The sequence below is a fragment of the Melanerpes formicivorus genome, unplaced genomic scaffold (genome assembly GCF_026170545.1).
Source record: "Melanerpes formicivorus ecotype bairdi unplaced genomic scaffold, bMelFor1.0.p_v2 SCAF_122, whole genome shotgun sequence".
In the NCBI taxonomy this organism is placed as follows: Eukaryota; Metazoa; Chordata; class Aves; order Piciformes; family Picidae; genus Melanerpes; species Melanerpes formicivorus.
Window position 1 is genome coordinate 742446 of NW_027142474.1, and position 21150 is coordinate 763595.

The window sequence follows — 21150 nt, forward strand, 5'->3', positions numbered from 1 at the left end:
GCTGGGTTGGTTCACCTCCATGGGGCACTGCCTGGGGGGCACTGCCAGTTTCAGGGGAGCATTCTGTGGTGTGGGTAGGAACAGTTCCTGTCTGGGCAGGCAGCAGCCAGCCCTGAGCGTGGCCAGGCCATGGTGCTGTTTCCTGCATTCTATTCACATTTGCAGCACATTTGTTGCCTTTCTCCTGTGCCACCTGCCCAGGCCCCTGGCCCTGCCCCAGGCCTTTCCAGGCTATGTAATGGATCTAACTTATTACATTTTCCATCAGCTTTTTGCCTGTCTTCAGTGTTCTCAGCCCAAGACCCTTGCACAGCACAACTGCCATTCCCTTCCTGCCCCCTGGATGCTGCTCTCAGTGTTCCACACCCCAGAGGGCACTGCTGCCAGCTGCGGGCACAGGGCACCTCTGGCAAGGCCCAACACATTCTGCTTGGTGATGGCAGGGAGCAGGGCACAGAGCTGCCCTGCTGCAGCCTGAGAGCTGCCCTGCTGCACTACAGCCCCCCTCTGCTCAGCACTGCAGAGCCCCCCCAGAACCCCCACTGCTCAGCACTGCAGAGCCCCCCACTGCTCAGCACTGCAGAGCCCCCCCAGAACCCCCACTGCTCAGCACTGCAGAGCCCCCCAGAGCCCCCCACTGCTCAGCACTGCAGAGCCCCCTAGAGCCCCCCACTGCTCAGCACTGCAGAGCCCCCCAGAGCCCCCCCACTGCTCAGCACTCCAGAGCCCCCCAGAGCCCCCCCACTGCTCAGCACTCCAGAGCCCCCCACTGCTCAGCACTCCAGAGCCCCCCAGAGCCCCCCCACTGCTCAGCACTGCAGAGCCCCCCAGAGCCCCCCACTGCTCAGCACTCCAGAGCCCCCCACTGCTCAGCACTGCAGAGCCCCCCAGAGCCCCCCACTGCTCAGCACTCCAGAGCCCCCCAGAGCCCCCCCACTGCTCAGCACTGCAGAGCCCCCAGAGCCCCCCACTGCTCAGCACTCCAGAGCCCCCCAGAGCCTCCCCACTGCTCAGCACTGCAGAGCCCCCCAGAGCCCCCCCACTGCTCAGCACTCCAGAGGCCCCCAGAGCCCCCCACTGCTCAGCACTGCAGAGCCCCCCAGAGCCCCCCACTGCTCAGCACTGCAGAGCCCCTTGGGCAGAGGGCCAAGGGGATCCTGGCAGCAGTGCTCGGCCTCCACTGCCCCCAGTTTGTCTTCTCTCGGCTTTACCTGCAGGGATCTGGGGTGGGTGAGTGGAACACACCTGAGTCTTTCACAGCAGCTGCAGTGGAGTTTCCCCAGGTGTTTGTGTCACCAAACCCACCCAGGGGCAGCTCAAATCTTGTTTCCTCTCTGCAGAAGTCCACACAAGGACAGCACAAAGCCCCTGAGCAACCCCCACGCGAAGTGGAGCAGCCAGGCAGCCCCAGGCTGGGTATCTTCTGCATTGCCAAGTGCCCTGCAGCTTGCTGAACAACCCAGAGCAGGCTGGGGCCTGGGGAGCTTCCCCTTTAATAGAGGTATTTACAGGGCAAGGGGAGCAGGGCAGGGGCAGGCAGGGGCATGGTCAGTATCTGTACTTGGTGGAGTAGTCCTTGGGTGACACCACCAGGCCCCGGCCCTTGCGGGCTCCTCTGTACACAGTCTCTATGATGTCAATCATCTCCTGCTTGTCCTCCATGGCCCAGTTGATCTTGTTGTTGTTGCCTGTGCCCAGATCTATCATGATGTGCTTGTTCCTGCAAGGGGAGAGAGCAACAGCCACAGGCAGTGAGTCAGCACAGCACTGTCCCTCGGGAAGCAGCATCCAATGCAGCACTGACAGCAGAGCCAGAGAGGAGATTCTGCTCTGCTGAGACCTCCCCTGCAGTGCTGTGTGCAGCTCTGGAGCCCTCAGCACAGGGAGGACCTGGACCTGATGGAGAGGCTCCAGAGGAGGCCATGAAAATGCTCAGGGGGTTGGAGCAGCTCTGCTCTGGGGACAGGCTGAGGGAGCTGGGGGTGTTCAGCCTGGAGAGGAAAAGGCTCTGGGGAGACCTAAGAGCAGCCTGTCAGGACCTGAAGGGGGCTACAAGAAGGATGGAGAGGGATTGTTCCCAAAGGCCTGCAGGGACAGGACAAGAGGCAATGGCTTCAGAGCAGATTGAGATTGGATGTGAGGAACAAGTTCTGCACCAGGAGGCTGCTGGAAGCCTGCAGCAGGTTGCCCAGGGAGGGGCTTGAGACTCCAGCCCTGGAGATATTCAAGGTAAGGTTCTATGAGGCCCTGGGCAGCCTGATCTAGTTGGGGATGTCCCTGCTGACTGTGGAGAGGTTGGACTGGATGAGCTTTAGAGGACCCTTGTGGCCTGGACCATTCTGTGATCTGCTTCTCCCTGCCAGGGAATGCTGAGCAGGGCTCCAAGGAAGCCTTTGCAGCATGAGAAGCAGCCCCAGAGGAAGGGCATCCACCCCTGCCCCTCCAGCTGCCTCTTGCTGCCTGTTTGCAAAGCTGCTGCACAGGTTTGAAACCAAAAGGTTTCATTCCAGACTCACAATTACAAACAGTGGGTGACAAACAGCAGCCTGGGCTCTTGCTGGGGGAGCAGCCACCCCCTGCTCCCCTCCAGAGCAATGAGACAACGCTGCTGTACACCTAGGGATGAGCTGCTGAGCCCTGCCAGCCCCACAGAACCCCCCAGTACCTGAAGAAGAACATCACAGTGCAGGGGTCGTAGAGCTCATACATCTTGTTGAAGTCTGGCACCTCCGTGATGTCCACCAGGTAAATGACAGCAAAGTTCTTCACCTGCCCCAGGGCGACCGCAGGGTCACAGCGCAGCCCCGCCCTCAGGGTCCCGACCCCGCCCCTAGCACCGCCTCCAGAGCCCCGGCCCGGCCCCCAGCACCGCCCCCATGGTCCTGGCCCCGCCCCCAGGGCCCCAGAGCTCGGCTCCTAAACTCCAGCGCACCCCAGGGAACCCCCCGGAATCCACCACTGCCCCTGTGACACCCCAGAGGTCGATTAACGCTTCCAGTGTGCCTGAGGGCACCCCACGTGCCAGAGCCCAGAGCAAAGCAACTTCCCAAGCTGCTCCAATGGAAACGCGAAGCTGCTGAACCCGCTGCTGGTGAGGCAACGCTGCAGCAGCTCCTGCAGCCACAGCACGGCCCACTGCAGCGCCCCCAGAGCACTTCCTCTGGCGGGAAGGCAGCAACGTTGATCTCAGAGGCTGCAGCACTCTTCAGCTGCTCAGAGACCCCCAAGAGCAGGGTGGTCGATGAGTTATGGCCACACTCATGCGAGCAAGCCAATGGCTTTCCTGCTGCCTCCCAAGGCAGCAGCAGTGCTGCAGACGCCAAAGGACAAGCTGCTGCGGCTTGCCGTGAGCCCGGCGGCGCAGCGAGGCTCCAGCTTACTTTCTCGGCGATGCTGTACAGGACTTCATCCATTTTCATGCAGGTCGGGTCCCAGTCGTGCCCGAAGCGGATGACCACGACTCGGTCCTCCTCCGAGAGGATGGCCTGGTCCACCTGCCAGCCATTGTGCAAGTGCGGGAGCATGTACGACATCCTGCGAGGCTAGCGCCGGGCCTGCGAGCGACAGCGACGCCGGGCAGCTGACGTCCCGGCCCCCGGGCAGCCGACGTCCCGGCCCCTCGGCACACCCCCGCCCCGAGCGGCCGCGGCGGCGCCGCCCCGAGCGGCCGCGGCGGCGCCGCCCCCTGCTCCGCACCGCCCCCTGCCCCGCACCGCCCCCTGCCCCACCCCGCCCCGCTCGGTCCTCACGGCACCCCCGGGGGTCCTTTCCTCGGCAGAATGTAGCCAGGGCGCCACGGCGCGAGCGGAAGTGACGTATTACGCAGGGACGACACCGGGAGACGCACTTCCGGGGCGGGGCTTGCCCGGGGGCGGGGCCGCGGTGGTTGCGCCCCTGGGGGTGGGCAGGGGCCGCCGGAGCAGCGCCGTGCCTAGCGCCGCGGCTCCGCTGCGTTGTTTTCCTCTAGGGAGCAGCTGCGGGGGGGGTTCGGTGTGGAGAGCAGCAGCGCCGGGCTCGGGCCGGGTGCCTGGAGACTGCCCGGCGGGGAAAAGGCCCCGGGAGCGCTGCCTGACAGCGGCTGGAGGTGAGCCGGCGGAGCCCAGGCAGCCACGGCGGCGGCCTGGCCCGGGGCGGCGGCAGCAGGTTGCCCGCTGTACTGGGCACTGGTGTGGCCACACCTTGGCTCCCAGAAGGAGGCCGAGGTGCTGGAGCAGGTCCAGAGAAGGGCAGCGGAGCTGGTGCAGGGTTAGCGACCCTGCAGGTGACTGCAGCCCAAGCCCAGAACCGGCCCCTCCTTAACAGGCGTTGCACAGCGCGCTGGAGAAGCCTCTGGCACCTGAGCAATGCTCAGGAGCAGAGCACCCAGGCTGCTGAAGTCCCTGGTGCATCACCAGTTTTCTCAGCCAGCTGTGGCCCCTCGTGGGCATCGCTGCCACAGAGCTGTGGGCTGCCAGCAGAGGAACCAGAGCTGCCCAGCTGCTGCTGCACCACGAGCCTTGAGTGCTGCCCAGACCAAGGTTGGTATCTGGAGAGCCTCTCTCCTCTGTGAGGTTCATTTAGGTGTTCTTAGCCCACTGCTACCTGCAGGATGTGTTCAGGCAGTGCCTGCACGAGGCAGACCCCTCCCTGAGCCCAGCTGCAGGCTGTTATGGTTCAGGTGCACACCAAACACATCTGAGGCTGTGGTGGGCTCAGCACATCCACACCAGCCTGGGTCTGGTCACCACCTGGCTTGTCTGGAGCCAAACCAGCCCTGCTGGCCTGCACTCTGGCCTGATGGATCCCCTGCCTTCTGGTGAAGGTCAGGAGGTGCTCCCACAGTGAGTGTGGGCCTGACTCTGACCTCTGGGCTGGAGGAGGAGCTGTCACACAGTGCTGCACTGCTGGCATCTGCCAGGCAGCTGGCCAGGCCTGGTGCCCAGTGCTCCATCACCACAGCAGAAGGCTTTGTTGCCATCCAGCCTGAGCAAGCTGCTGCAGGAGCTTCAGGTTGTGACCCCACTTGGAGCCACTTTCTCCCTGGCACTCCTGAGAGAAATTAAAGCAATGCTGAGCTGGGCTGCATCCAGAGGAGTGTGGGCAGCAGAGCCAGGGAGGGTCTCCTCCCCCTCTGCTCTGCCCTGCTGAGACCTCACCTGGAATATTGCATCCAGCTCTGAGCTCCCCAGCTCAGGAGGAACAGGGATCTGCTGGAGAGAGTCCAGGGGAGGCTACAAGGATGAAGAAGGGACTGGAGACTGCCTGGGGAGGAGAGGCTGAGAGCCCTGGGGGTGTTCAGTCTGGAGAGGAGAAGGCTGAGAGGGATCTGATCAATGGCTATCAGTAGCTGAGGGCTGGGGATCAGGAGGGAGGGGACAGGGCCAGGCTCTGCTCAGCTGCACCCTGGGATAGGACAAGAGGCAATGGATGGAAACTGCAGCCCAGGAGGTTGCAGCTCAGCAGGAGGAGGAACTTCTGCCCTGGGAGGCTGCCAGAGGCCTGGAGCAGGCTGCCCAGAGAGGTTGTGGAGTCTCCTTGTTTGGAGCCTTTGCAGCCCTGTCTGGATGTGCTCTGTGTGCCCTGTGCTGGGCTCTGTGCTGGGGCAGGGGGCTGGCACTGGAGGCTCTCTGGGGGTCCCTTCCAGCCCCTGACACCCTCTGGTCCCGTGAGCCTCAAGAGTGCCCTGCCTGCCAGGCGTGGCTGTGGGCAGTCTGGGCAGCAGCAGTGCCCTGAGGCTTTGCTCCTCTGCCCCTCTGCAGGTGATGGCAGCAGGGGAGCTGGCAGCAGGGGAGCTGCCAGGCCTGCTGGTGCTGGATGTGGGAGGCCCTCACGGTGTGCTGGAGGCCCTAGCAGCGCTGCTGAGGAAGCACTTCCAGCTGATCACCATGGGGCAGCTGCTGGCCGACAGGAGGGCAGTGGGCAGCAGGGTGCAGGCCGTGCTGGTGCTGGAGGGCAGGCCCAGCATCGACAGGGAGCTGCTGCAGAGCCTGCCCTGCCTCAGGGTGGTTGGCAACGCCGGCGCCGGAGTGGACCACCTGGACCTGCCCCTGATCTCCAGCTTTGGGGTGAAGGTCACCAACACCCCGCGGGCCGTGGCTGAGCCCACGGCAGACCTGGGCATGGCCTTGCTGCTGGCCTCTGCCCGCAGGCTGGTGGAAGGTGAGGGCCGAGGCCTGCCCGGCTGCTGCCGCCCCCTGCAGCTGCAGCAGGGGCCCGGGGCTCTGCAGCAGGCACTGGCACAGCCTCCCTCTGGGGAGGGCTTCCCAGACCCCGGGGGTCCTGCTCCCAGAGCAGCAGCTGGGCACAGCTGGCAGATCCCTTGGCACAGTGATGCCGAGCCGTGCCACCACCGCTGCTTGGTGCCCTCCCCCACCCTGGGCAGTGCCCTCCAAGGCAAGGGAGGTGCCAGCAGGCTGCCATCAGGAGACCTCTGTCCCTGGGGAGCTCACAGCCCTGCTGCCCCTGCTGCTGCCCTGGCAGAGAGCTGCTGCTGCCCCCCTGGGGGCTTCTGCGTCCTGCTGCACCTCCAGCTCCTGGCATCAAGTGAGGGTGGGGAGGCTGTGGCTGCCCCCACGGAGGGGTTCAGGGCCGGGCTGGGTGAGGCCTGGAGCAGCCTGGGCTGCTGGAGGTGCCCTCCACCCCAGCCCATCCCATGGCTGTCTGGAAGCTGGCAGAGCCTTCCCCTCCCCTCCCCCCCCCAGCAGCGGTGCTCAGCTCTGTGCAGCAGGGCAGTGCTGAGCTCTACCCCAGCTCAACTGAGTGAAGGGCTGGGGGCTGCTGGGTGCCAGGGCAGCTGCTGCTGAGTGCCAGGAGGGTTCCTCAGCCCTGGGAGGGCTGCTCCTGAGGAGCCCTGGCTGCCAGCAGGAGGAGGAGCCCCTGACTGCAGGGGCTGGGTGGGGGTGGGGCGGAGCAGCCTTCCCCTGCCCAGCCAGGGCTCCGTGCAGCCTGTGCTTGCCTGCAGGCTGCCGGATTGCAGTCTCTCCGGACACAAAGCACTTCGCTGTGGACTGGCTGGGGGTGGAGGTCAGCAGAGCCACGCTGGGCATCGTGGGCATGGGCAGCATTGGGTACAGGGTGGCACAGAGAGCCAAGGCCTTCAGCATGAGGATCCTCTACCACAACAGGAAGCGCAGGTAGGGCCCAGGCAGCGGGGGGGGGGCACGGCCCCTGGGCTCCTTGGGCACTTGTGGCAGCTGGCAGCAGCCTGAGGAGCACTGTGCCACCCCCTCCTTGCTTGGGCAGCATCCCCTTGGCTCCTGCACTCTGCCCTGTTTGGCAGCAGCAGCTGGCACCAAGCCCTCTGTGCCCCTTCTGAGGATACTGCCCAAGCAGGCTGGGCCTTGGGCCCTCCCTGTGCCCCCTGTGCTGCCAGCCTTGTCCTCGGGCTCCTGGCAGCACCCCTGGCACACGACCTGCTGCCTCCCTCAGCCCAGCCAGATGGGCAGCGCCCCGGCAGGGCTCCTGGCTCCATCCCAAGTGCCGGCTGACAGGCCAGGAGGGGCTCTGCCTGCAGCCCAGCCCCTGGCACCCGCTGGCACCGGGGTGCTTGGCTCTCACACCTGCATCACTCCTTCCGTGTCCTACCACTCCTCAGGCTCCAACCCTCCTCCTCCTCCCCACCTCCCTTCCGCTCTCTACCTCTCCGGGCCCCCTCCTTGCCCCAGCTGTGTGCTGGTGGTGGGCAGTGGGCTGGCAGTGGCTGTGCCAGGGGGAGCTATCTGCCTTCTGCCCCCAGGAGCAGGGAGGAGGAGGAGGCGGTCGGTGCCCAGTACTGCGAGGGGCTGGAGGAGCTGCTGCAGCAGTCTGACTTCGTGATGCTGGCAGTGAGCCTGAGCCCCCAGACCCACCGGCTGATCGGGAGGAGGGAGCTGGCGCTGATGAAGCCTACGGCCACCCTCATCAACATCAGCAGAGGTAGGAGGAGCTCTGCGGGGCTGCCCGCGGGGCTGTGCCGGCTGGCGCAGCTCCCTCCCGGCAGCACCGCGGGGGGCGCTCGGAGGGGGCTCGGCGGGGGCCGGGGGCTGCCTTCAGACTGCCCCACGGACAGCTGCTCCGAGTGGAGGTGCTGCAGGGCTCGGCAGCAGCCGGGCGGGGGGCGTGAGGGGGCGGCCGTGGGAGCCGGGGGGCTGTGGGCTGGTGGCGCTGAGCAGCGGCGGCCGGGGGGCAGCTGCGGCCGGCTGGAATTTGCCGGCAGCAGAGCCGGAGGCAGAGGCTGACCCAGGAGGACCTCATCGGGCTCCGCGGTCCCCCAGCAGAGGAGCAGCCAAGACCTCTGCCGTGGCTGCCTGGGGGCTGGTGGGAGGGCAGCTGCAGGTCCTCTCTGTCGTGAGACCCTCAGGACCCTTCCCCACTGGCAGCCGCGAGCCGCCCACAGTCGGGCCCCATCCCCACGCAGGTGCAGTCATTGACCAGGACGCCTTGGTGGAGGCTCTGCAGGAGCAGGTGATCAGGGCTGCTGCCCTGGACGTGACCTACCCCGAGCCCCTGCCCAGGTGAGACACCGGCTGCCACCCGGCCGTGCTCCGCGCCTGGGGCTGCGCGGGGGCCAAGCTCAGCCTGGGTCACGGCCACGGGGCAGGGCCAGCCCCCTGCCAGCCCGGCTGGGGGCAAGGCCGTGGGGCCAAAGAGGGGAGAGGGAAGGGGTGAGCAAGCTCTTGCTCTGTGATGTGCTACTGTTGGCTCTGTGCCCGAGGCCGGGCTGGCAGCAGGGCAGGGCTCAGAGGGCTGGCAGGGCTCAGAGGGGTGCCCGGTGCCGGCTGTGTCTTGCAGGGACCACCCCCTGCTGAGGCTGCCGAACGTCATCATCACCCCCCACGCGGGCACGGCCACGGCGCAGGCCCTGCTCGCCATGGTAGCAGAGGCCAGGGACAACATCCTGGCTGCTCTCAGCGGCCAGCCCATCCCCAGCCAGGTGTTCCCCCAGTGATGGCCGCCAGGGGGCGGCACCGAGCCTGCCCCTGCCTACAGCGGCACCTCGGAGCCCGGGAGATGCCCCCCGCCCCTGCCCCTGCTCCTGCCCCGTTCCTGCACCTGCCCCGAGCTGGAATCCAGAATGAGCAATAAACTGGAGCTGTCCCGGGGCTGTGTCTGCACCCTGGCACTGCCATGCCAGCCCCAGCCCATGGCTGCAGTGAGTCTGTGCTGTTCCAGTGCCCATGGCAGGTAGGTTGTGGCTGCACTCCATGGTCTGGAAGGTGCTCCCCAGCCTTGGCTCTGCCACTCTGAGCAGGCTCCCAGGACAACCTGTGTGACTCTCAGATCCCTGGAGCTGACCTGAGCATCACTCCCTGAGCACTCTGCTGCTCCTCAAGCTCTTCAGCCACCCAGGCCATGCTCTGGCTTGGTGTTAGCCCTGAAGCCAGCAGAGCCACCTGAGGTGGTTGGAGGCCTGGGGCTTGCCAGGGTGAGCAGAGGTCTGCTTGCCCTGCCCCCTCGAGCAAGGCTTTGGGAAAGCCTCTTGGGCTTTCCCGAGGGAGCTGTGGAATTCCAAGGGAATCCCAAGAGACTGAGTTCCTGCATGGAGACAAACCCCAGTGCTGCCTTGACTGGCCCTGAGGCAAAGGGAGAGCCACCACGGGCAGCCTTGAAGCTATCTCAGCAGCCTGGGGCCAAGCCTGGCTGACCTCTTCCTGCCACCAAGAAGCACAACTTCAGTAACATCTTTGTCACCTCCATGAAACCAGGAAGCCTTGAGAGGTGCTCTGGAAGAATCTCTGGAGGAGAGGAGGCTGAGGGAGACCTCATTGCTCTCTGCAGCTCCCTGGGAAGAGGCTGCAGCCGGGGTGGGGGGCTAGGCTGGAGATCAGGGGGAAAGCTTTTCCTGGAGGAGTGGTGAGGGACTGGCACAGGCTGCTTAGGGAGGTGGCAGAGTGCCCCTCCCTGGAGAGGTTCAAGGTGTGTCCCTGGCACCTGGGGACAGGGTTTGGTGGCCACGGTGGTGTGATCCCCAGGGGGCTTGCCCCAGCCACGGCTCTGTGGCTGCTCTCTACCCTGGGCTGGTCCCTGCAGGGCAGAGAGGTGATGGCACAGGAGGTGCATGCAGGCCAGCACCCAGGCAGGCAGCTGCAGGTGCTGAGCTGCCAGGGAGACAGCCACGGGAGAGTCCCAGGCTGCAGCCCCTCAGGTGCTCGGTGCACCCCCTCAGGCACTCGCTGCGGCCCCTCGCTGCAGCCCCTTGCTGCAACCCCTTGGGCGCTCGCTGCAGCCCTTCGGCCCCTCGCTGCAACCCCTTGGGCGCTCGCTGCAGCCCTTTGGCCCCTCGCTGCAGCCCCTCGGCCCCTCGCTGCAGCCCCTCGGCCCCTCGCTGCAGCCCCTCGGCCCCTCGCTGCAGCCCCTCGGCCCCTCGCTGCAGCCCCTCGGCCCCTCGCTGCAGCCCCTCGGCCCCTCGCTGCAGCCCCTCGGCCCCTCGCTGCAGCCCCTCGGCCCCTCGCTGCAGCCCCTCGGCCCCTCGCTGCGGCCCCTCGGGCCCTTGCTGCAGCTGCTGGCTGCAGCCCTGCCCGAGGCTCCCAGGGGAAGTCAGCAGTGGCTGGAAAGAGCTGTGGGGAGTTAAAAAGCTGCCCCTCCCCCAGCCTCTGGGAAGCACCAGCCCACGGCTAGAGGGTCCTGCGGGGCTGCCCACCTGTGCCCTGGGGGGTAGAAAGTGTCCTCTCGGGCAGAGAGTGTTCATTAACCTCCGTGGCCTCCGGAGGCATTGGTGTCCTGCCAGGCTGCAAGCCTCTCTGCCCTCAGGCCTTTAAAGATTAAGCTGGCAGCTCGAAGGTCACCCTGAGGCACTGCGGTGCCACACAGCCGCTCTGAGCCACCTGGGGCTGGGCACTTGCAGGGTGAGGGCAGAGGAGGAGAGCTGCAGCAGGCTGCTGTGCTCTGGCACTGAGCGGCCACCGAGGACTGTCTGTGGAGCTGGTGGCAGCGAGGCAGCCCTGCAGGCCAGGAGGCACAGAGCTGGCTGAAGCTGAGCCCCTCTGTGCCCCCGAGTCTGCTGCTTCCCAGCCTGCCCGCAGGGGTGGGCTGTGGGTTCTGCTGGCACGGCAGGGGGTGGCACTGCCCCTGCGGCGCAGTGACTGCAGCTCTGTCTTCTTCCTGCAGGTGATGGGAGGAGGAGAGCTGCCAGGGCTTCTGGTCAGTGCCATTGGCGGTGCCCACGGGGTCCTGCTCGCCCATGTGCCCCTCCTGAGGCAGCATTTCTCCCTCCTCACCATGGAGGAGCTGCTGCAGGACAGGGAGCACCTGAGCCAGAAGGTCCAAGCAATCTACCTGTGGTGGCACAGACCTGTGGTGGACCAGGAGCTGCTCCAGAGCCTGCCAAACCTGAGGGTGATTGCCAACTCTGGGGCGGGCATGGACCACCTGGACCTGGGCCTGGTGGCCAGCTTTGGGGTGAGGATGGCAAACGCTCCCCGGGCCGTGGCCAGCAGCACAGCTGACGCCGCCATGGCCCTGCTGCTGGCGTCTGCCAGGAGGCTTGTGGAAGGTAATCTCCCTTCTCCTGGGCTCCCAAGGCCCCGGGGAGCTGACCCGGCTGGGCAGGGGCAGTTGGCAGGTGGAGCAGTTGCTGTCCTCCTGTGCACCACTCTCAGCCCTCCCTGGCCTGCGCTGCAGACCCAGAGGAGCTCAGCTCCTACAGGTCACCAGCCTGGGCTGGGGGTCCCTGGGCAGGGGCTCCTCTCGCTCGGTTCCAACACAGCCTTGGCAGCTGGGACTTGGGGGCTCAGGTAAAGGTGGCTGCAGGAGGTCCAGAGGAGCCCAGGCTGAGCTGTGCTCCCTGACCATGACACCCTCACACCCCTGCCTCCTGCAGCGGCACCTTCCCTGCCCAAGTCTTGGCTGGGACAGGCTGGGACAGGGCCAGGGACCAGCAGTGGGGGGTGCCCAGGTGATGGCTGCAGGCACAGGCTGGCAGGGGGAGGCAGCCAGGGAGCAGAGAAAGGCTCTGTGCTGAAAGCTGGGGCTGGCAGAGCCGTGGGCATGTGCTGAGTGACTGGAATGGACTGGTGCAGAGCTGGGGCATTAGGGAGCAGGAAGGCAGCTGCCCCAGATCCTGCCAGGAGCTCCCTTTCCAGCCTCTCCCACCGCTTACATCCCCAAACAGCCCCAGCCTGGCTGGTCTGGGTGCCTGCTGCTTCAGTAGGAGCCGCTGCAGGCTGAGCCTCCCACATTGACCTGCCTGGGAGCTGCCAGCTGCACCTGAGGCTTCGCAGCACCTTCCCTGCCCCAGCGCCGCCTCTGCCCCCCCCGAGAGGTTAAAGGGGACATTGATTCCTTGTTCCCATCTGCACAATCCACCCCTGGTGGCACAGACAGGTGGCAGGGCAAGGCTCAGGTGCCCCAGGTCCCCAGGAGCCAGTGCTGGGTGCTGTGAGCACTCAGAGCCTGCAGCAACAGCACCCCCAGCCCAGGCTCTCCTGGCTTGCTGCTCCCTGCTGGGAGCCATTCCTGCCTCCTGCTGCAGTGCTCTTCTTGCAGGCTGCCACCTTGCAGTGTCCCCAGGGCTGGAGTTCTCTGAGGCCGACATCCTGGGAGTTCAGGTCACTGGAGCTACCCTGGGCATCATTGGCATGGGCAGCATCGGGTACAAGATTGCCCTCAGAGCCAAGGCCTTTGAGATGAAGATCTTGTACCACAACAGGACTCGGAGGTAAAGCCTTGGCCCTGGCTGCAGCCCAGCCTCCCCGGGACAGCCTGTGGCTGGCTGGCAAGGAATGGGGCCAGGGATACAGCGGGAAATGAAGGAGGAGGGCCAAGATGAAAGCCAGAGGAGAGAGAGAAGGGATGGCTGAAGCAGTCTGGGGAGGAACCACCTGGTGCTCAGACACTTGGAGACCTTCCTTGGGCTTCAGATCAGGAACTGCAAAGCTTCCTGGAGGTGTGAAGAGAGAAACCAGCAACCTGCTGTGGTGGGAGGTGGGAGCCCATGGCAGGGCTTGGAAATGGGTGAGCTTGAAGGTCCCTTCCAACCCAAACCTTTCTATGGTTCTATGATCTCCAAGGTCCCTTCCAACCCAAGCCTCTTCCTTTATCTCTGGTTTAGGGAGGGGATGCTCCAAGGCCATTCTCTTGCAGCAGGAGCAGGGCCTTGCCCACTCCATGTCCTGTCCTTGCTCTCTGGCAGCTGGGTTTATTAAGGAGAAAGGGCAGCTGGTCCCTTGTGAACAGCTCCAGCTCCCAGCCTGTCTCTGCTCTGTGCTGAACACTGTCTCGTGGAGGTCCTGGGGCAGCAGGAGCCTGGCTCCAGCCATCAGAGCAGGGCAGGCTCCGTGCAGGATGAACACCACTGGGCTCAGGGCTCTCAGGGATGAGCTCTGCTGAGTCTGGTGAACGCATCCCCTGCTGTGGGGCTGGAGGGCTCACAGAGTCACCTCAAGAGGCAGCTAAGACTAAGTTCTTTGCCACCTCCTTGCTGTGTGAGCGTCACAGTCAGCTGCCACCGAAGGGAGCCTTCCCCAGCCCTGCCCTGCAGCTGTGTTGGGTTTGCCCCCAGGAGCCGGCAGGAGGAGCAAGCCGTGGGAGCCACCTTCTGTGAGGAGATGGAGAGCCTGCTGCAGCAGGCAGACTTCGTGGTGCTGGTGGTGAGCCTGACCCCTCAGACTCACAAACTGATCGGGAAGAGGGAGCTGGAGCTGATGAAGCCCACGGCCACACTCATCAACATCAGCAGAGGTGCCAGCGGCAGCTGTGGGCAGCCGGGGGGAACCTGGGAGCCAGCTCTGGGCAGGCAGCAGGCACAGCCCAGGGGCTGCTCTCTTGGCTACTGAGTGCCACTCAGGGACACTTCTCCCGACCCAGGTGCAGTGGTGGACCAAGAGGCACTGGTGACAGCTCTGCAGAATGGGGGCATCAGGGCTGCAGCCTTGGACGTCACCTCCCCGGAGCCACTGCCCAGGTTCTCCCTTCTGTCCCTCCTCCGCACCTAGCCCTGGGGCAGGGGGCTGGCAGGGGCTGGCAGGGGCATGGCAGAGGCAGTCCCACCTGCTCCTGGTCTGGGGGCTGTGTAAAGGAGCCAGGAATGCCCTGGGATGCAGCCCAGATGTTGTGTCTGATAACAGGCCCAGGGGCAGCCTGGCACCAGGAAACAGCAGGGGGGGCATTGTGTGCCAGGGAGCAGGACAGCAGCACTTCACTTGCAGATTGCCCTGTCTGGAGGGGCAGTTGGCCTTGAACAGGTGGCAGCTGCCTGAGTCAGCCCTCCCCAGCCCTACTGCATTGCCCTGAGGCTTGCTGCCCACAGCAGATCTCCTGAGCCTGGTGCCTCACCCTGCTGACCTGCTGCATTTTGGCCTGGGAGGGCTTTGGTCTCCTTGAGTCCCTGCCCCAGGACCTCACTGTCCATTGTCTGAGCTGCATACCTACAGCTCAGGCCTTGGTGTAGGGTCCCTGTGCCAGAAGGGCTCAAGCTTCAGTCCTGACAGTTCACATCCCTGCCTGGTGGCAAGAGGGCACAGCACCAACCCTCAACATGCCCAACTGGGCTTGGGCACAGGTGGTCCCTGGGGTCCCTTCCAGCCTGGCCTCCTGTGGCTGTGTGGATGAAAAGTGATGCTGAGCTAACCTTGTCTTTGGGTATTTGGAGAAGCTAAAGCAGGACTCCTGTAAGTGGGTGGGCAGCAGCAGGTGACTGAGCTCTCTGTTCCCTTTCCTTGCAGGGACCATGCACTGCTGAGGCTGAAGAATGTCATTGTCACACCTCACCTGGGCAGCAGAACAGAGCAGGCCACCCTCATGATCACAGAGGAAGCAGTGCAGAACATCCTGGCAGCTCTTCATGGGCTGCCCATGCCCAGTGAAGTGCTCCCCAGCTGATGAACCACAGCTCTCCTCTTTGAGTCTCTTCCCCCCACCTCTGAAGGATTTTGTTCTTCTGTCTCACTCCCCTGGGCACAGGTCCCACACCTCAATAAAAAGCAGCTTTGGCATTTTCATTTCCTTGCAGGTGCTGGAGGATTCCATCACTGCCACTCACAGCTGCCTGCAGGCAGGCTTTAGGCTGCTGGTTGTCAAGTGCCCCCCAACTAGTGCCTAGAAAATGCCACTTCAGATTCCACAGCTGGCTTGGTGCCTGCTCTGTCAGCTGCCCAAGCTGCCAAAGGAAGCTCCTGCCTGCAAGTGTTGCTGACTTTCTTTTGCCTCTACTTAAACCAGCTCCTGGGACATGAAATATTGAGGCCCAAGTCAGGCTTTGGAAGCATTTCCAGAGCCTTCCTTTGAAGCAGGCTGGAGGTTAGCAGGGAAGTGTGAAGCATGGCAGGAGGGGAAGCTTCTCTTTAGCAGGAGTGCTGCTGGCTCTGTGCGGCCAGCTCTGAGCTCTGTGCTCTGCACTCCACCTCCAGCCATTCAACTTTGTGCCCCCTGAGCCTCCAGCACCAGTCTGTAACCTCCTGGGAACAGGAAGGTCCCCAGGAGCACAGCACTGGAATCCCACTCCAGGCACCCCCTTGGTGCCACTGCTTCAGACCCTTGTGTTTGGAACCAGACCTGTCAGGGAGCTCCACCTCTGAGAGGAGGAGCAGAGAACCATTGCCTGGGCAAAGTTGTCTGCTGCTGCTGCTGCTGCAGCTGTGGTGGGAGAGCAAACCCAGCCCTGCCCCGGACCTGGCAGCTCTGCTGCAGGCACTGACTCCAGAGCCACAGGAGGAAGGGCTCTGCCCAGGGTGCTCACTCCCTCACCAGCTCCGTGAGAGACGCTGTGCTGTGCTCCTGCTGTCTCCATGCCAAAGGCAGATAACCCAACAGACAGGCCCCAGTGCTGTGCCCTTTGCTGTGCCATGCTTATGGTGCCAGTCTGTGATCCTGGTAGAAAAGCTGACCTAAGGTGGTGACAAAGCTGCCAGCTGGGACTTTCCTGCAGTCCCAGCATCTTCACAGAGCCACTTCCCGTTCCTTCTTCCTGCAGAGGGCTGTCCCTGGCTGTCTCTTGCCCAAAGACACTCTTCCTGTCACCAGTTGCAGCCCCAGGGAGGTCAGCAGCTCCTGCGGCTCGGGGGAACCTGGCACCGGGGCTTCAGCAGCAGCCAGAGTGCCCAGGCTGCCCCGGGGCAGAGCTCTGCCAGCTCCCTAGCCATGGCATTCAGGCTGCACAAAGCAGCTCTGAAGCCTCCTGCATCCCTGCACACAGATTGTCTTGGCCCGAGCGTGCCCTGGGCTTTGGCTTTAAAGGGTTAACATCCCTTTGAGCGGTTTTTTTTTTGGCTCCTCTGGCTGGTGCTCCTTCGCGTTGCTGGCCCAGGTGTGTCGAATCGAGACACAGGAAGGAAAGCGACCGCCTTGTGCTTCACCCTCACCGCTGGCATGTGCTGGACCTGCTGCTTCCCCTCAGCCAGGGCGGCTCCTGCCTTCGGGAGGAGCTTTGCCCTTGTCCTTTGGTCCCGGGCTTGGTGCTGAGCGGTAAGAGAACAGATCAGCGATCGAGCCTGAGCTGAGCAGTAAGTGAGCAGATCACCGATGGATCACAGCCGCCCTGGGGCAGTTAATCGCACACGGGGCGGGGGTCAGCCTCTCAGGGGTCGCTGCTTTGCTTTGGGGAGGGAAATCCAGCTCCAGCACGCAGCTTCTGTGCTACGGGACCAGCTCGGTGGTGACTGAACCACTGCTTTGAAGTTTAAGCCTCTGAGCCCCGAATCTGACGGAGGACACTCTGCCAGGTCACCATGGGCTCTGCCACGCTTCAGCCGCCGTGCGGGCGCTGCGGCGCTCAGCCTGCTGCGCAGTTCGCTCAGGCTGTGTCACACTTTAGCCGCCCTGCAGGCGCTGCAGGACGGGTTCGGCGCTCAGCCTGCCTGCCCCAGCACATTCCAACGCGTTCGGCAGGACCCAGGCAGCCCAAGCCCTCCGGACGCCGCTTTGGGCGGCTCCGCTCCGCCCTCGGCGCTGCCGGAGACCCGGGGCGAGTGAGTGGCCCCGGGAGCGGCTCTAACCGGCCGCGCTGTCGCGGCTCCTCCGCCCCTCGCAGCCCGGTGCCGACAGCAGGGCTGAGCCTTGCCGGAGCTAGCGAAGGGCAGAGCTGCGAGGACGTGGAGCGGGACGGCTGCCGAGGTAAGGCTGTGCCGTGGCGTCCCTGCTCGGAACTCCGGGGCAGGGGGCTCGGAGCCCCGGGGTGGGGGGAGGCCGCGTTCGGGCTCTGCCAGCCCAGCCCAGCGCTTTCCCCGCCACAGCCTCACCACTGTGAGTGACTCCGTGGGGTGGCCGTTCCCCCCCTGCTTTGGAGGCAGGTGCCACGGGTGGCGTTAGGACATGTCCCTGTGGTTCCTTGTGGCTTTTGCAGGGCATGGAGGGTCCGGGGCTGCCCGCCGTGCTCATTGACCACGTCGGAGGGGTGCAGGGGGTGTATGAAGACCACACTGAGTTCCTGCAGAAACATTTTCGTCTCATCACCATGGAAGAGTTTCTCGAGAACAAGGAGGACCTTGCCCCAAAGATCAGAGCTGTTTATCAGTGGTGCCAGAAACCAGCTGTGAGCGAGGAGCTGCTCCAGAGCCTGCCTAGCCTGACGATCGTGGCAAGTGCTGGCGTGGGGATAGATCACCTGGACCTGAAGCTCCTTTCCAGCCATGGTGTGAAGGTGTCCAACACTCCCTCCGTGGTTTCCACTGACACTGCAGACCTGGGGATAGCTTTGATGCTGGCATCTTCCAGGAGGATCGTGGAAGGTGAGAACCTCAGCCTGGCTCCTCAGCACCTGCAGCTGGGACGTTCTGTGCTGGTGCAAAGCTCAGAGGCACAGGAGAAGACCTCTGCAGCAACGCAGATGTGCTCCTGCAGGCAGCCCTGGCTCTGGGCCTCTTTCCCTCAGCCCAGGGCCACCCTCTCGCTGCCCCTGTGGGCTGCTGCCTGGCTTCTCAGGCTGTGATGAAAGGAGGTTAACAGGAGGCATTTCCAGGAGGCTCCAAGCCTCTCCTTGCCAAGCTGGCGAGCGTCTGAGTCATGAGGAGCAAGCTGCCCAGGAGTCTGCCCACTGTGCCCTGTGCCAGTGTTGGTGCCTCTGCAGGACAGCTGGGAGCCGTCTCTTGGCCTCACTGAAGGCCTTGGTGACTCAACTGACTCACCAGTGGCACCCTGCAGTATTTACAGGGCAGGTGCCACCTGTGGCACTGCCAGCTGCTTGTGGCACTGCCAGCTGCTCCAGCCCTGCTGTGTGAGAGGCTGTGTGGCAGAGCTGCATCTCAGTGGAGCAGGCACTGAGGGGTGATGGGCACACCAGAGGGAGGCTGCTGCTTGCCCTTGCTTTGCCCCAGAGAGGGGCTGCTGGTTTCCATCCTGAGCAAGAGGCCCCTGCCAGGTGGCACACTGCCAGGTGGCACACTGCAGCAGGGCCACAGGGGCCTTGCTCCCTGCTTCTGCAAAGCTTCAGCCTTGTCCTGGGAGCAGGGCAGGCAGAGCAGCTGGGGCCAGCACAGCCTCTCTGTGACCCTTCTCTCCTTTTCTCCCTCCCCAAGGCCACCAGATTGCAGTCTCCCCCCACACACAGCACTTCCCTACTGACTGGCTGGGCACTGAGGTTTCTGGGGCAACCCTGGGCATCGTGGGCATGGGTACCATTGGCTATAAAGTGGCCCAGAGAGCCAAAGCCTTTGAGATGAAGATTCTGTACCACAGCAGAAAGCAGAGGTAAGGCTGGGGGCAGCTGGGGGCAGCTCCTGTTGAACTTCATTTGCCCCTTTCAGTGCCAAGCTGACCTCCTCTCCACAGCAGGAGAGGACAACCTGCTCTGCTCACTGCCATGGCTCAGTCCTGTGCCAGAGAGCAGCCAGTGCCAGCCTGTGGCCAGGCTCACCCCAAAGTCCAGATCCTCAGGGGAGCTCATGGTGAAAAGGAAGGGTGGAGGCCAGGCTGGGGCTGTCACTTAGGTGAGGCAGAGACACAGGCAGAGACTTCTGTCAGAGCCAGGGCTGCCAGCCCAGCTGCTGCCTTGAGACGAGCTCTGAGTGCCCTCCACACACCCTGGACTCCCACCAGCCCCATCCCAGCCTTCTGGGGGTGTCCAGTGGGACATGTTCCAGCCTTGTCCTGGCAGGGAGGGGGTGCACAGCATGGAGTGCACCAGTGTGGGGTGCAGCAGGGTGGGGTGAACCAGGATGGGGTGCAGTGGGGTGGGGTGCAGCAGCTGTGGCTTTAGGGAGCAAGCAGAGTGCTGCTGACAGCAGTTTCTGCCCTGCCTTGTGAGTTTCCTCAGGGGGTTCACGTCTCCCAGGGAGGGATTTTATGTCACACCTGCCCTGCTCTTGGGCTGGCAAAGTCCCTTGCAGCCAGGAGCTGTGCCAGGGGTGCCCTCACTCATCCCTGATGGAGCCAGGAGCTGTGCCAGGGGTGCCCTCACTCATCCCTGATGGAGCCAGGAGCTGTGTCAGGGGTGCCCTCACTCATCCCTGATGGAGCTAGGAGCTGTGCCAGGGGTGCCCTCACTCATCCCTGATGGAGCCAGGAGCTGTGCCAGGGGTGCCCTCACTCATCCCTGATGGAGCCAGGAGCTGTGCCAGGGGTGCCCTCACTCATCCCTGAGGCTGATTTCTCTCCCTCCACCCTGCAGGCTGCAGTGCAGGGCACTTGGTGCTGCTCAGCTCAGCTTTTCTGCTCAGTCCCAGCCAGCTCTGCACTGCTGAGCCAAGGAGACAGCTGAGGAACCTTTTCTCTGGAGGGGGTTTGAGCAGCTTCTTGCTTGTTTGATTTTGGGTTTTCCCCTCAGAAACAAGGAAGAAGAAGGAGCTGTTGGAGCCATTTACTGCAAGAAGATTGATGATTTACTGCAGCAGTCAGACTTCGTGCTGCTCTCTGTGAGCCTGACCCCACAGACACAGAAGCTGATTGGGAGGAGGGAGCTGGAGCTGATGAAGCCAACAGCTACCCTCATTAACATCAGCAGAGGTAGGGCACAGAGCAAACAGCACTGGGTTTGACACCAGGGGGTGTCCAGCACTGCAGAATGCTTCCTGAGTTTGCTGCTTGCAAGGTTGTTGAGGTGTGCACAGCCACAGCTCAGGGGCAGTGAAGCCTCTCTGTGGCTCTGAAGCCTGCGTGGCCTGGGCCTGTTCCAGGCCCCTGCAGAGTTGTGCAGTCTCCTGTTGCTGAGCTCTGCCACCGTGCTGTGTGCTGCTGCTCCTCCAGCTCCTCACCCTCCAGCTTGATGCACACCGGCAGCCTCCCTCCTCCCACTTCCCCACAGCCTCTCTGCTGCCACTTCTGCTTGGGGAGCACCACCAGCCCTGCTGCTCTCTCCCCACTGTGCCCAGAGGAGGGGGAGGGAACAGTGCAGAGCAATAAAGGCCTCCTTGCTGTGCCCCAGGTCTGGTGGTGGATCAGGATGCTCTAGTGGAAGCCCTGCAGAACAGAGTTATCAAGGCAGCAGCTCTGGATGTGACATACCCTGAGCCCTTGCCCAGGTAGGATGAGGATCCAAATGAGCTGAGTGAGTGTGGAGCAAGGTCTGAGCTTCTGGCAGCATCCCATGGGAACATGGAGCACGTGCACTGCTGCCAGCAGGCGCCCACCCTTCCCTCCTAGCCCAGCAGAGCTCACTCTGGGGCCTTTGGCCCTGCCAGCCAGGCAGCAGTGGGAGCTGGCCTGGGTCAGGCTGTTGCTTTTCACTTGTAATTATTTGCCTCTCTCCTCAGGGGAGAGAGCTGAGTGCTGTGTGGGTGACTGGCTCTGTGTTTCTGCCCCTTCCCCAGGGATCACCCTCTGCTGGGGCTGGGGAACGTGCTGCTGACTCCCCACGTTGGCAGTGCCACGGGGCAGACACGGCGCCGGATGATGGAGGGCATGGTGGAGAGCATCCGGGCAGGGCTGGCAGGGCTGCCCATCCCTAACCAGGTGCTGCCCTGAAGAGGCCTGCCCTGGATCTTGGGGCCATCAGTGGCCGTCCTGGTGCCAGGGGGCAGGCATTTCGTGTGCCCCATACAGGCAAAATGGACACTGCATGGCCTGCAAGCATTTGCGTAACCGCGGGTGGAAACCGGCAATGTTTTGTCATCAGCCTCAATAAAGAGCTCAGGGCTCTTGCCTGGGTGTAACTTCTCTCACACAGAGTCGTCTTGGCTGGAAAAGTCCTTTAGGATCACCGAGTCCAACCCTTCTCTGGCTCTGCCAAGGCTGGGGCTGAGCCATGGCCCTCATCTCTGCCTCTTGGAATCACCTCCAGAGCTGGAGATTCAACCCCCTGGGCAGCCTGTGCCGCTCTTTAGGAGC

The 21150-nt window shown here is 63.8% G+C and overlaps 3 protein-coding genes across 5 annotated transcripts; 2 read left to right on the plus strand and 1 right to left on the minus strand.

The window, feature by feature from the left end:
* Window positions 1-1475: 1475 nt before the first annotated feature.
* TXNL4A (thioredoxin like 4A) lies at window positions 1476-3842 on the minus strand. Of its 2 annotated transcripts, none has more exons than XM_068167724.1 (4): window positions 3755-3842; window positions 3381-3554; window positions 2666-2769; window positions 1476-1720 (listed from the first exon to the last, which is right to left on the minus strand). In XM_068167724.1, the coding sequence occupies exons 2-4, from the start codon at window positions 3531-3533 to the stop codon at window positions 1549-1551; spliced, it is 429 nt and encodes a 142-aa protein (XP_068023825.1). In that variant the 5' UTR covers window positions 3534-3554; window positions 3755-3842; the 3' UTR covers window positions 1476-1548. The 2 variants fall into 2 exon arrangements, with proteins under 2 accessions (XP_068023825.1, XP_068023824.1); XM_068167723.1 differs by having other exon boundaries at window positions 3750-3842.
* LOC137456367 (uncharacterized) lies at window positions 3548-14894 on the plus strand. Its single transcript, XM_068167727.1, has 14 exons — window positions 3548-4084; window positions 4303-4517; window positions 5739-6138; window positions 6941-7112; window positions 7715-7893; window positions 8375-8471; window positions 8749-8901; window positions 10150-10493; window positions 10768-10802; window positions 11065-11449; window positions 12442-12613; window positions 13457-13635; window positions 13762-13858; window positions 14619-14894. The coding sequence occupies exons 2-14, from the start codon at window positions 4344-4346 to the stop codon at window positions 14773-14775; spliced, it is 2544 nt and encodes an 847-aa protein (XP_068023828.1). The 5' UTR covers window positions 3548-4084; window positions 4303-4343; the 3' UTR covers window positions 14776-14894.
* Window positions 14895-16225: 1331 nt separating this feature from the next.
* On the plus strand, window positions 16226-20986 carry LOC137456364 (glyoxylate/hydroxypyruvate reductase B-like). 2 transcript variants are annotated; one of them, XM_068167721.1, is made up of 6 exons: window positions 16226-16394; window positions 17234-17618; window positions 18405-18576; window positions 19652-19830; window positions 20249-20345; window positions 20634-20986. In XM_068167721.1, the coding sequence occupies exons 2-6, from the start codon at window positions 17237-17239 to the stop codon at window positions 20785-20787; spliced, it is 984 nt and encodes a 327-aa protein (XP_068023822.1). In that variant the 5' UTR covers window positions 16226-16394; window positions 17234-17236; the 3' UTR covers window positions 20788-20986. The 2 variants fall into 2 exon arrangements, with proteins under 2 accessions (XP_068023822.1, XP_068023823.1); XM_068167722.1 differs by lacking the exon at window positions 16226-16394 and adding an exon at window positions 16751-17004.
* The last annotated feature ends 164 nt before the right edge of the window (window positions 20987-21150 follow it).